At 44.9% G+C, this 12,500-nt stretch overlaps 1 protein-coding gene across 1 annotated transcript in view; it reads right to left on the bottom strand.

Annotated features, from left to right (window-relative positions):
* The window catches only part of LOC119431185 (ectonucleotide pyrophosphatase/phosphodiesterase family member 3-like), a 57,361-nt gene extending 47,053 nt beyond the window's left edge, over nucleotides 1-10,308 (bottom strand). Inside the window, 1 exon segment of the mRNA XM_049657614.1 lies at nucleotides 10,097-10,308. Coding sequence (XP_049513571.1) covers nucleotides 10,097-10,124 — 28 coding nt within the window. The 5' untranslated portion in view covers nucleotides 10,125-10,308.
* Between the last annotated feature and the right edge of the window lie 2,192 nt (nucleotides 10,309-12,500).

Below are 12,500 nucleotides of genomic sequence, written 5' to 3'. Positions count from 1 at the left end.
TTAGCCGTAACCATTCTGGTGCATTCGTCTATGCAAAGTATAAACGCCTGCGTTTTCCTGACACCTTCACCCGCTTTCTTTAGCTCTGCAAAATCCAAGTGAACGACTTCAAAGGGGACTCGCGAATGCTGCGGGATTATCATGATGTCTGTCGCCTGTCTGTACTTCACTTTGTTTACTTGACATGTGTGACATGTCCGTACATAGTTGCTTATGTCTTCTTTCATACTTGGCCATGTAAACCGATTCAGTAGCTTGTTATAAGTGCGCCAAAACCCATCATGCCCACCTGACTCTGGAGTATCGTGGTAAAGGTGAAGGATCTTCGGAACCATTGTCGATGGCACGTGGTACTTTCCATCGATCTCTTTCATTTCTTCTGTGCCTTCCCACAGCTTCACGTAATTTATCTGTTCCGGCTGTTGGCTTGTTTCATAGACGAGCAATCTGGACAAGGCATCTGCATCGGTGAGCAGCGGACCAGGGCGGTGCGAAACGACGAAGTCAAATTGTTGCAGGCAGTTAACCCACTGTGCAATGCGTCCTCGTGATTGTGCCATATCAAGAAGGTGTGTCAGTGCCTGATGGTCAGTGAAAAGTGCGAATTTCGCTCCTTCTAGGTAAGTTCGGAAATACTGAACAGCTTTCAAGACGGCCAGTGCTTACTTTTCGGTGGTGGTGTAGTTTACTTCTGCAGGCTTCAGTGTATAGCTGTAGTATCCCACCACATGATGTCTTTGGTGGTCAGGTTCGTTTGAGAGTTTCTGATAGAGCACTGCCCCAGTTGCATATGCGATGCATCAGTGTTCAACACAAACGGTAGCGAGAAGTCAGGAATGCGGAGAATAGGGTCGGATGATATAAGCCTTACAGCTCACGGTAGGCACTTTCACACTCGTCATTCCACAGGAATGGTACGTCTTTTTGCATCAGTCGTGTGAGGCATCGTGTCTTGACTGCATAGTCTCTTATAAAGGCCCTAAAGTGTCCAGAGAGGCCCAGGAAGACACGAAGGGAATGTACGTCGTAAGGCTTCACCAACTTAAAAATTCTTTCAACGGATTCCTGCTTTGTACTTTTGGTACAGCCGTCAAATGCCCTGCCTAGAAATACCACTTTTTCTTGGAAGAAATGCAGTTTTCTTAAAGTTTACTTTGAGATGTGCGAGGCTGAGCGCATGGAGAACTATGGAAATGTGACTTTTGTGATCTTCTTTTGTCTTCGAGAAAACGATTATATCGTCTATATAAACATTGCAAAAGGTGCCCAAGTATGGTTTCAGGATGTCATTCATGATATTTTGAAACCACGCTGGCGAATTCTTCCATCCGAAAGGCAATCGATTATATTCGAACAAGTCGAATGGCGTAACAAATGCGGTGTACTTTTTGGTCGCCTCGGTCAAGGGAATCTGCCAAAAGCCTTTGCAGAGATCGATCCGTGAAAACCAGTGGCAACCACCAGTTTCATCGATAATGGCATCAATTTTTGGCATCGGGAAAGGTATTAATTCTGTTTGGCGATTTAGAATTCTATAATCGGTACAAAGACGAAAAGTGCCATCGTCTTTAGGAGCGATTGTTATAGGCGAAGCAAACGGTGAAATTGATGGTCGGATGATGTCGGCGTCTAACATTGCTTGCAGCTCCTTTTCCAACCAATGCCTTTTTCTGTCTTGACATATTATATGGGACTATCCGAACCACTGTTTTGTCTATGAGTTCAAAGGAAACTGCATGTGAGTTCATCGGCGGAGGATAGTTTTCTATGCATACGAGCTCTGGATACTTTGCTCTGATGTCTTCTTCACAGTGAACTAATCTTAGAGGGCTTGGTGTCTCTCCGTTTTTCGTCAGTTTGGCATTTTCTTCAACCAATACCCTGTCATCCCAATAAAGGTTTATTTTGAGCTTTTTCATGTCAGGGCGAGATAAAAGGAAGTCATAGGTGACGTCAAGTATTGCCAGCACATCGCTCTTTACGCAATGTCCTTGAAATTCAATCACTACAGACGCCCACTCATTATGGGAGCTTACTGCCCCATCGTAACCCTGGACACGTAGGGTCCTCCCACTGTGGAGACGGCTGGTGTCTATTCTTTTCTGGTTGATGATGGACACAGACGCTCCACTGTCCACGAGTGCGTTCATCTCAACACCGTCAATCTTGACAGGGACATGAAGTAGGTTAGAAGATGCCACGTACACAGTTTCGTGGCAGTCTTTCACGAGAGGCCGATCGTCTTTACCCAGTTCTGTGTGGGGTTCGCCGACAGTCGGAACGCGTAGAGTGCTACCAGGACTACTTGAGCAGCAATTCGAGGAGTTCAAAACGTTGTTCCGAAGACTTCCTGCGAATTTGAGGGATCGTATGTGCGACTGAGGCTCTACGAGCTCATTGCTGTCCAGGGGTAATTCTTCTCCGCAAGGACTTTCCTGTGCTGGCTCCACGGGCAAAATTTTCAGACACCGCGTGAGGTCGTCTATTGTATCGGGGGCTTTCAGCTGGACCTGTTTTCGAATACTGACGGAGAGTCCCAGTGTTACCAAAGCTATAACTGCGAGTGATGAGAGTTCAGGTTCTGCCATGCGCAACAGACGGCGCTTCTCAAGGCAGTGTCTGAAGCGTGTGTCTGAAGCGTAGCTCCAACTCCCATCTCTCCAATGGATTGCATTGGAACGCCACCAGGAAGCTGCGTTTCCACTTCTCCCAATATGCTGGCTTTTGATCGAGGATCTGCAGATCGTACCATTTTATGGCAGTGGCATCAAGGTAACGTCGCATGTTCTGTACTTTCTCTTCGTCGGATAGCCACCCGTTATTCGCAGAAGCATACTCATAATACCATAACCAATGTTGCGGGTCTTCGGAGCCACCTTCAAAAACATCAGGTTCAACCATATCCGGCGCTCGTTTTCCTTTCCCCAGAGACTCGGCCAGTGCTGCCATAAGCTGACTTTGTTGCATCATCTGTCTCTGTTGCACTTCAAAAACTTGCAAAACGTGGCTCACCTTCTCGGTTGACATATCCTCTGTCGGAGAACCACGGCGCATGGACGCCAAAACAAGCTCTCTATTGTCGCCAGCTGCAGGTTCACCTTGACTTATCCTGTCTGCAAAAGTTCCTCACGGCATATGGACGCTTCTTTGAGGCACTGCGTCGACGAGGCCAGGGGAGCTGACGTGGCGCGGAAGAATTGTTGACGGTTCATCTTGCACTTGGCAGCAAGTGAAGATTATGCGCTGCGACGAGGTCTGGTCAATGAAGAATGTAACCCACATCCTGTCGGGCTGCGCCAAATTATGTAGCGTTCCTAGTAAACACAACTAAAGGAAACACATAGCTTAATACTGACGGATGGTTTCCGCCACTTTATTCTAACTGGTATGGTATGGTATGCCTTATATGATGGCGCATACCCACTGCCGGGGATTGGCCAAGATTTGGATGGAATTAGGCAACCTTTGTTAATACTAAAATTGGTAAAACTAACTGGAGAAAATGAACAAAAATAAAATGTTTAATAATTCAAGAAAATCTATTTGAAGCACTTATAAATTCCTCCACGGCTGAGCAAATATCCCCGTGGCACTTTCCAAGAGAGGAGGCTCCTAAAGAAAGGATATTCAGAATAGAAAAGCTTAAACCAAGCTGCGTAAATCTTGATTCTAGAATATTTTTCCTTAAAGAAGAAAAACGGCGGCAGAATATGAAAAAAAAAAAACTGATCTATTGTTTCATCTTCTCCACAGAATAGGCACAGAGGGGAGGGCACCAGACCAGCCCTGTGACGATAGAAGTTTAATATTGGTACTCGACAACGTAATCGGGTAAAGATGACTTCAGTTTTTCTGGTGTGAAAGGAATTTTTGGGCCAAGGGAATAGGAGGTGTCGATATTCTGAGAAATTAGCTACAGCTGGGTTCAAAAAGTCTTGAATAATTGAAAATCTCCTGAATCTAGTAGTCGTTAGGTAAGCTATTGTAGGAAGTAATGGTAATACAGGGCCACTGAGGGACGCTCTCGCGAGACTGTCAGCCATTTCGTTCATGACTAATCCTTTATGTCCAGGCACCCAAAGCAATCTAATTAAATTTATGTGGGCAGGCACTAGAAAATGAAATGTATAACTGAAACTGCCCTCCTCGTCTTCCTCTTCCTTCGTCCCCTTTGTTCTTCCTCTTCTTTCGTGGCCTAAATGCGGCACGCTTCAAGATAATTAAGGCACAATCAATTAAATATAGTTAATTAAGGCACTCGAACCCACCACCTTTGGTGGGAGTCGAACCCATGACATTTGGTGTTACCTAGGGCGAACTTTAATTAAGGCAGTTAATTAAGGTAGAGTTCATTAAGGCCCTCGAACCCCACTTTTCGTGGGAGAAAACAAGTAATAGACAGTAACAACGCATTCGAATGATAATCTCAAGTAATTTAATGAATGTCTCGTGAGCGCACAGGCTTTCGCCTTCATCATCTGTAGCGTATGCTAAAGTGACTCTCCACTTTTAAAACAACATAAGGTAGCTAAAATTAAACCCAAACGAATAATTTATTAATATAATTTTTCCTAAACTGGTGTAAGCACTGCAATGATTTTTCGTGTGCGCGTAGACATGACGGAATCGACAACTGTTTATCCGTATATACTAGAAGAGCTGCCCGCTAGACGTAGTTTACAAAATCGCATCGTGTTTTCTTTTTTTTTTTCTTTTTTTTTTAGGTAGAGTTGTAAATCAAATGCTTGATGCTTTTTTTAGTTGTTGTTTTTTTCCTCTATTTTACATTTATCAATTTACAAAGTGTTTCTTCATTTTTCTGTAGACAGTCCGGAGGCTAAATATTTGTTCCCACAAATTCGAATTTGACTCTTTCGTTTTCAATGCAATATATTTAATTCACATTGGTTGAGCGGTTTCGTGATGAAACAGTCCTTTCGCTTCAGATGTACTTCAATAGGGAAATGTGCGTTAGCCCACCTCAGGCTTGCCCTTCAGGGGAGGCTCAGGGCCAACTCCGATGTTTGTTTTCTATAGAAATGCGTGTAAAACACAGAAACGCTTTCACTAGACAAGCGCTGGACTGATTGGAATGAAGTTTGTCGCATTTAACAAAAAATGGTGCATTCTACCGACTGTAAGAAGCAGAATTTTTATTTATATAGGGCCTCATGAAGGGCGTGATAAAACAAAAATTGCAGAAATTCGGTAAATTAAGAGAGAAGATTCCAGTACAAAGCTTACAAATCAGTAAGTATGTTTTTAAAACAAACGTCGCAGTTCTGTGAACAGCGTCTGCTAGAGCACTGGAAGTGGACAAATGCGATACACGAGTGTACAGCTTATGTGAAATTTTTACACTGCTTGCGAAGGCTTCGCAAAAGACCTACTCACAAACTACTGGGACACTTATTCGAGTGGTGTATAATGCATCGATTTTGTCCGCTTTAGATGCCTTAAAGCTTGCAGTTTGCAGGATCGCAATGTCATTTTGTATTGCCAAGTTACGTGTTTGCAAACTTGATTCTTGATTTTATTTTCCTTTGTGATTTTCAAGATTGTTGTTTTAATTGATGGCTTAAATATAAAATCTGCCTCCACAGTCGATGGATTTTAACTTTTTCCTTTAAGTGCAACAAACCTTGTTAAATTCGGCGCAATGAATGGCGAGCAAAACTATTTCTTCGTCCCCATGTAACCAGACAAGAACAGTTCAGATGGCGAACAAGATGGCGAGTCGGGCTAGTTGGCCGGTTTATGTTTCTAAATATATAGACATATTGAATGGAAGCGCAACAACAACAATAACACACACACACACACACACACACACACACACACACACACACACACACACACACACACACACACACACACGCACACACACACGCACACGCACACACACACACGCACACACACACACACACGAGAGTTCTGTCTGCTTTTTTTTTCGTTCTCTTTTTGTGTGTGTGTTGTTGCGCTTGAAGATCTGTCTTTATTGTTCCTTTCTTAAGAAAGTAATCCAGCGCTACTTTTTATGACGAGGACGCAGAAAGACAGGACAGCACGGTGTGTGGACTGCCCTCGCCATAAAAAGTAGCGCCGGATTGCTTTCGTAATGAAGAAAGAATAATGCATCTCCAACTAGCCCCGCAACGTGTATTTTTCTTTTCTTTAATATCTGTCTTTCTCTTAAGCTCTAGATATTGGTATCAAGTCAACAAAGCACGTTACAAGGCTCTTTGAAATGTGGAATCCCGAAACGGATACGTACGTTTGACTCGACGGTATCGCACGACACTGCGCAGTGCTGACAGCGAACAAGGAAACGAAACTGTGAAACCAGTGCGCATGTGCAACACCTTTTTGTTTCATAATTTTTTCTGCGCATTTACCTTACCGCGCGGTGCTCGTTGAGGGCCTCAATAAATACATGGCGCTTTCCTAGTGAAACACCTGCGAGGCCTTGTCGCATTAGGCGAGGCACGTTTCCGTCACAACTACATGATTTATTCGTTCATTTTTTTTTCTTTTGCACTCGCAGAGATACGAGGCAGACGTAAACATTTATGGGGCGTGTATACACAATATTTAGTCTGAGGATTCCATCTGCGGTATCATGTACCGTACGCACCTTAGTCACGGATGCCTTACGAGGCTGCTTACTGTGTATCATAAATATGGGAAGAACCCCGGTGATCATCACAAACGTGCTGCTATGCTGCGTCCCAAGAAGATTCAGTCTTAACACTTACAGCACTTGCAAAGTGCGGCATGCTCTCTACCCCTGCAAATGCCTCATTGTAAAAGGACGTCTCGGTGGGCTACTTGATAATGCATTTCTGTTAGCTTGATGAGTGCGCGTTTTAACATAAATTGCGCAAGAAAACATAGGCAGGACGAGCGGTAGCTATCAACTGACTTGAATGTCTGCTTCGCACATAATACGTACATCGGTGCGCTTTCCCGTATGACTTGTGAAGACATAAGGCGAGAAAAAACATGTGCGAAGCAGACATTAAACTTACTCGGTAGTTTGCGCTCCTTCTGTATATGTTTTCTTGTGTGGTCTATGTTTACATGCGCAGTCAACAATTCCATGTAATTCCTCTTCTATCGCCCGTAATACCCACAACGCTGTCAGTCAAAAATCTAAAATGCGGGGAAGGTTTACCTCAGGGTCCATAGACGTATACTCCGGCTCTCCTATATAAATAAGTGTAAGAGGAATGTATGCTCTCATAAGGGAACCGCTACATCAGTCTGAATGAAATATGTGCTGCACATAAAGGAAAAGGTAAATGTCGGTGACATTTATGAGCATTATTTTACTTAAATGCTGTACTCATCCATCACAACTTCGCATCCATAAAATTCATCCACTAAAGCTCATAAAGAGAAGCATATAACATCTCTCTACACTATATAGTATACTTTATTTAGTTGCCTTTTTTTTTTTTCAATAGTCCTTTGCACGAATTATTAGCATCCAACGCAATGTATACCGAATCTGTCCGATTTTGACGTCTTAAATGTACTGGTTACAAATTGTAATAGCTCATACAAATATACAAGTATTATAAGTGATACAAATATTACAAACTGTGATATACTATCATACGTAAAATTGTGATACTTGGATATTGTGATAGCTGTCTTTCTTGAGCAGCTACGTACTTATATAGAAACGTGATGCTTCAACTTTTTTTCACTTCTTCGTACTTCAGCGACTTTCATTAAGGAAATTGTAAAAAAGGGTAAGGCGTGCAGACACGGACACAAGAGAAGAGAAGTGGACAACACGAATGCCTTACCCTTTTTTGCATTATGAATTCTTACCAACCAGCTCAGCTTTCTGTCGTTCTAAGGAAATTGTACTGTGTAGTTTCTTTTTCTTCTTTTTTTATACACTGAAATTTATTTTTGGAAATCACATGGGGCATACAGAGGTATATGGTCTGACACGTAGATTACCTTAAGAGGCGTACATTACTTGCACATCGCAATGTCCGAGTCGCTAATTAAAGATAATCACTAATTACCTTTTAATTATTACTGCGACATTGAAGCCTAGAAATAGTGAAGTCAGGCCTGCTTAGCAAAAATCCTAAGACCATAGCAGTGCCTTCCAGATATCCGTCTCCGAACGTCTGCTAAAATAAGCATACTAGTGTTCCTGTCAAGATCGACTCGCACACCTTGATGCACGATTTTGGAAAACTGTTAACGTCAATGTAATTCTATGTAGTGCAACTTAAAGCCGAATATCTCGAAAGTGGCGCTAGTTTTACGGTCTCTGCTAAGCAAACATGACTTCACTACCAGCTCGGCTTCAATTTCACAATTTGCATGTGCCCTAAATGTTGACTTTCAGTTTTGGTGTGATTTTAAGTGATTTCTTTTTCACATCTGAGGCCTTTGTTATTTGCGCATCTCTATGTGAAAAGGAGTAGCCGGCGCCAATTAAAGGCACCAACATATCCTGAGCCCCATACAAAATTTGTTTAATGCTACTTAGTGAATCGTTATAATTAGCCACCTGGGCACTGGATTTACTTACGTAAGTAACGTACGCATCTTTCGGAAATACAACTGGAAAGGCGGAACAGCGCTGTCACTGGCTATCGAAAAAAAAAAGTGACTTGAGACTTGAGAAAGTCGTGAGAAAGGTCGGTCGTCGGCCGAAACGTCGACAATAAACAGTTGTGTTTGAAGACATGCAGCAAATTTTCAATGATAACCTTGTGGCAACCATAGATACCTGTACCTTGAAGCCTATATATATATATATATATATATATATATATATATATATATATATATATATATATATATATATCCACATGATCCCATATGACTATGGGGTAATGTAGCAGAAAGAAGTTTTTTCTTAGAAGTTAGAGGGGAGCGAGAATAACTTGTTGGTACATGCTATACTCGTATAATTTATTGTAAAAACATTCGTCGTTATCATCCCATCTAAAACGACTAGAGGACGTTGAGGGCCTTTCCCATGGACATTTAATTATTCATCTTAATTGTCATCCAAATTGATGAATTTGCTGTGCCTGCAAACTTCTAATATAAATGATCATTTCTACATAATCTTCTGGCACCTCCTATATTACGTTTCCCGTGTACCAAAGTCCCGCGGCTACAACTATAACAATTGACCCTTTACAAAGGCAGCTTGACGTCTATCATCTGGATATATATTCTAGCAAAGCTGTTCGAGTAATCTAGATATAGTCACACGGCCATGCGTTCTAGCAGGTCGCAATCTTAACAGGCAATTTAACAACGTATAAGCTCTCGTCCTAACGAATAGCACTGAATAAGCACAAAGGACAAAAGAAACGTGCCACAGACGCCACGAGCGCTGAACTGACAGTTGAGTTTTATTGCTGACCAATACAGAATATTGGTGTGGTGAGTATTTAGACTTCCACTGAGAGAATGTGGCTGTGTGCCAAAGTTTAAAAATAGAACGATCGTGAGTATACGCCGGGATTGGACTGTACGCGCGAAATTTTATAGAAGCTCAACAAATCTTAAGGCTACAAAACACCTGCACCCCTGCACTTGCGCGCTTTTGGATAGAGAACTTCGCTTCCTGCGTAGTTAAAAAATATAAATTGACCACGATGACTGTCCATAGATGCCATATATTTCTTTTTGTTTCTGATGTTATTTTTTTTTCCACACCGACATTTTGCGTACCTATATAGGTCGGTTCATTAGCAATTAAACTGAGTTGTTAGTTCAGCGCTCGTGGCGTCTGATGTACACATTTTCTTGCGTCATTTGTCCTTCCACGCGCTGTTGTCTTAATATGTCGAATCTGCTAAAGCTCATCAACTCGTGCAAATCGTAAAAGTTGTATTCATGATGCATGCATCACGGTATCGTGAAATTCGCAATAAATAACAGCTCAAGCAAGATCTGATATCCACTATTCTGTCACAGAGCCACCGATACACCCAGAGGAATTGTCAGTGCGAATGAACGGGCTATATAGTTTTTAAAAGATACCGATACAATGAGTCGACGATCGCGCGCCTCGCCGTTCGGTTCGGCGATCAGAGCAAAGCCTTACCGCCATCGTCGAGTGCATTTTTCGGCATGGCACGCCCCTGCGTGAATCACGGAGCCTCGGGTTCGCTCGTCCACGGGACTCGACGCTCTCGGATCTCCCTCCGTACAGCTCTGTCGTGCGCCAGCCACAGATACTCGTACCGGCGCTGGCGGCTAATCTCGGAGAGTCGTCAAAGGCGCGACTGAACGACAGCAGAGAGGGACGTCGCGCTCACTACCGCTTCCCGATAAGCACTGCTGCTGCGGCGATATCGCACAGCGGCTGCCGGCGCGCGGTGGCCGAACGCTGCCCGAACCCAGAGACCGCGGCGCTGCACGCGTTCTCGAGCGCGCGCGCATGTACGATGGTAGATTATGCGCACGACGACGCACGTCGCGCTGTGGTTCAGTTCGTCGAGATCAGTGGTCGTGACGGGTAACAAATAGCAACTGCACATTATCATTACAATTAATTATCAGCAAGCGCAGGGACGCCAGAACTGGGGGAGAGCAGCCCGTACACCCGCATGTTCCACTGCGTGGGGGTAGTGCCCGTCTTTCTGGCCCCAAAACGGCCGTCGTGAAAAAAAAAATTGTCGCAGTTTCACCCGAAAGGCGAAGCACCAATTGCGATATCAAATTAGTAGAGAGCTATACGGAGTAAGGATAGTAGTTTTATCAGCGGTATAAACTTGGACATGCAGCAGCACCAGCGCAACGCGCAGAACTGTTGTCGACGCCGTCGGCGTTTTGCCCGCGTTTGCACCGAACGCGCGCGGCGTTCTTATATAAATACGTATTTGGTGCCGCAGCTAAACGTCACCTCCCCTCCCTCCCTCCCTCCCTCCCTCCCGTACCCCCACAGCCTTTCGCGCGACGGAAAAAGTTGCGTTTGCTCTGTATATATGGAAAGGAGGAAAGAGACTCTTAATTCTGCAGCTCTTCAAGGAGCACAGCACAGAACGCGCGTTTGCTCTCCGACGTGCGTTCGCTCCTCGTGAAAGCGAGCGTCCCAAGGACCAGCTCAACCTGGTCAACCGAGCGATAAGGGCAGCTAAGGCCGCTGGACTCCTGGACTGAGGGGACCACCCACTGCAGAGCGGAGGAGCTACCTACGCTCGCGTGCGCTTTTTATTAAAGTTTATTCTCTCTCTCTCTCCCTCTCTCTCTCCCTCGCGCCCTTTCACTCGCACATACAGCGTCCGGAGCGCGGCGACCGATTTCATCGCCGTTGACGTCATACGGAACCTCACGGCAACGGCGACGGCGACGACGACGGCGACGGTAGAAATCTGCTTTGGAGTGTCCATATAATTGCTATCGCAATAAAATGTTATTAACGCGATAGCGTTTAGGGCCCCGTGTCGCAAAAAATCCGGCGTCGGAAACCGGCGTGTGATCGCGGGTGGCGGAGAAAATCATCCAACCACATCGACCGCGCAGGCCCTTCGAGTGGAGTGTTCATTTCAAGACCCCAGTGGCCTTGGCTGCCGCTCTCGCCTGGATTACCAGTCCGCGCTGGGTCGCTAGGTCGGGGCTGGACAGAGTGGCCTCCCACTGCTCCTCCGGTTGTTGTGTTTGTATACCAGCTGCGTCGCGCAGGCATGTCGCACCCCCCGCCCCCCCGCCCCCCCTCTCGTATTGTTATAACGTTTTTCGAGGAACTCGGGCGTAATGCCAAACCATATCGCTGTCAATGCTTCACCTTCCGACGAAGCTCGCAATTATTTTCTTAAAGCAAAGCTTGCTTACATTACAGTATACATTAAATACGCTTCCGGAGCTCATCCTCCATCCACGAGAGCAGATTAGAGTGTATGAAACGAAACTGGGCAGTTGCACCCAAAAAGCATAGCATTGAAAGAGATAGCGAGGTTATGGGTTGCCCTGAAAGGTCCTCAGACAGTGTTCTAAGAATACGTGGGAGTGACATATGCTGGTGGGCGACACAGCGCGCGAGGCACTTGCTGATGCGATAACATAAACAGCACCTTGGCAGCTTATCAGAACGCTGGCGTGATGAGGAACGCCGACAGCCTTAACCGCTGGACAAATAAAGTTTATTCCTATCCTATGAGGAACGCCGCCACCGGCGTTGCAGGCGTCGCAACTCAGTGGTGAACGAGATGAGAGAGAAGGAACTGCCCGTTCCACTCAGATTAAAGCCCAGGGGCTTTAGCTCAGGCACTGTTACGCACCACGGTGTGAGAAAAAATGTCACAGTTTCGCCCTAAGGGCGAAGCAATGAATGCGATAGCAACACAGCAATGTCATACGAAGTAAGGTGAGCGGCTTTGGTAGCAACAACACGCAGAACTGTTGTCGACGCCATCGGCGTTTTGCCCGCGTTAGCTCAAAATGCGTGCGGCGTTGGTGACTGTTGCTGGAGCCTCTGATATAAATAGGCACTTGGTGCCGCAGCTAAA

Source organism: Dermacentor silvarum, chromosome 10 (assembly GCF_013339745.2).
Source record: "Dermacentor silvarum isolate Dsil-2018 chromosome 10, BIME_Dsil_1.4, whole genome shotgun sequence".
NCBI classification, from domain to species: domain Eukaryota; kingdom Metazoa; phylum Arthropoda; class Arachnida; order Ixodida; family Ixodidae; genus Dermacentor; species Dermacentor silvarum.
This window is presented reverse-complemented; position numbering and strand designations above follow the sequence as displayed.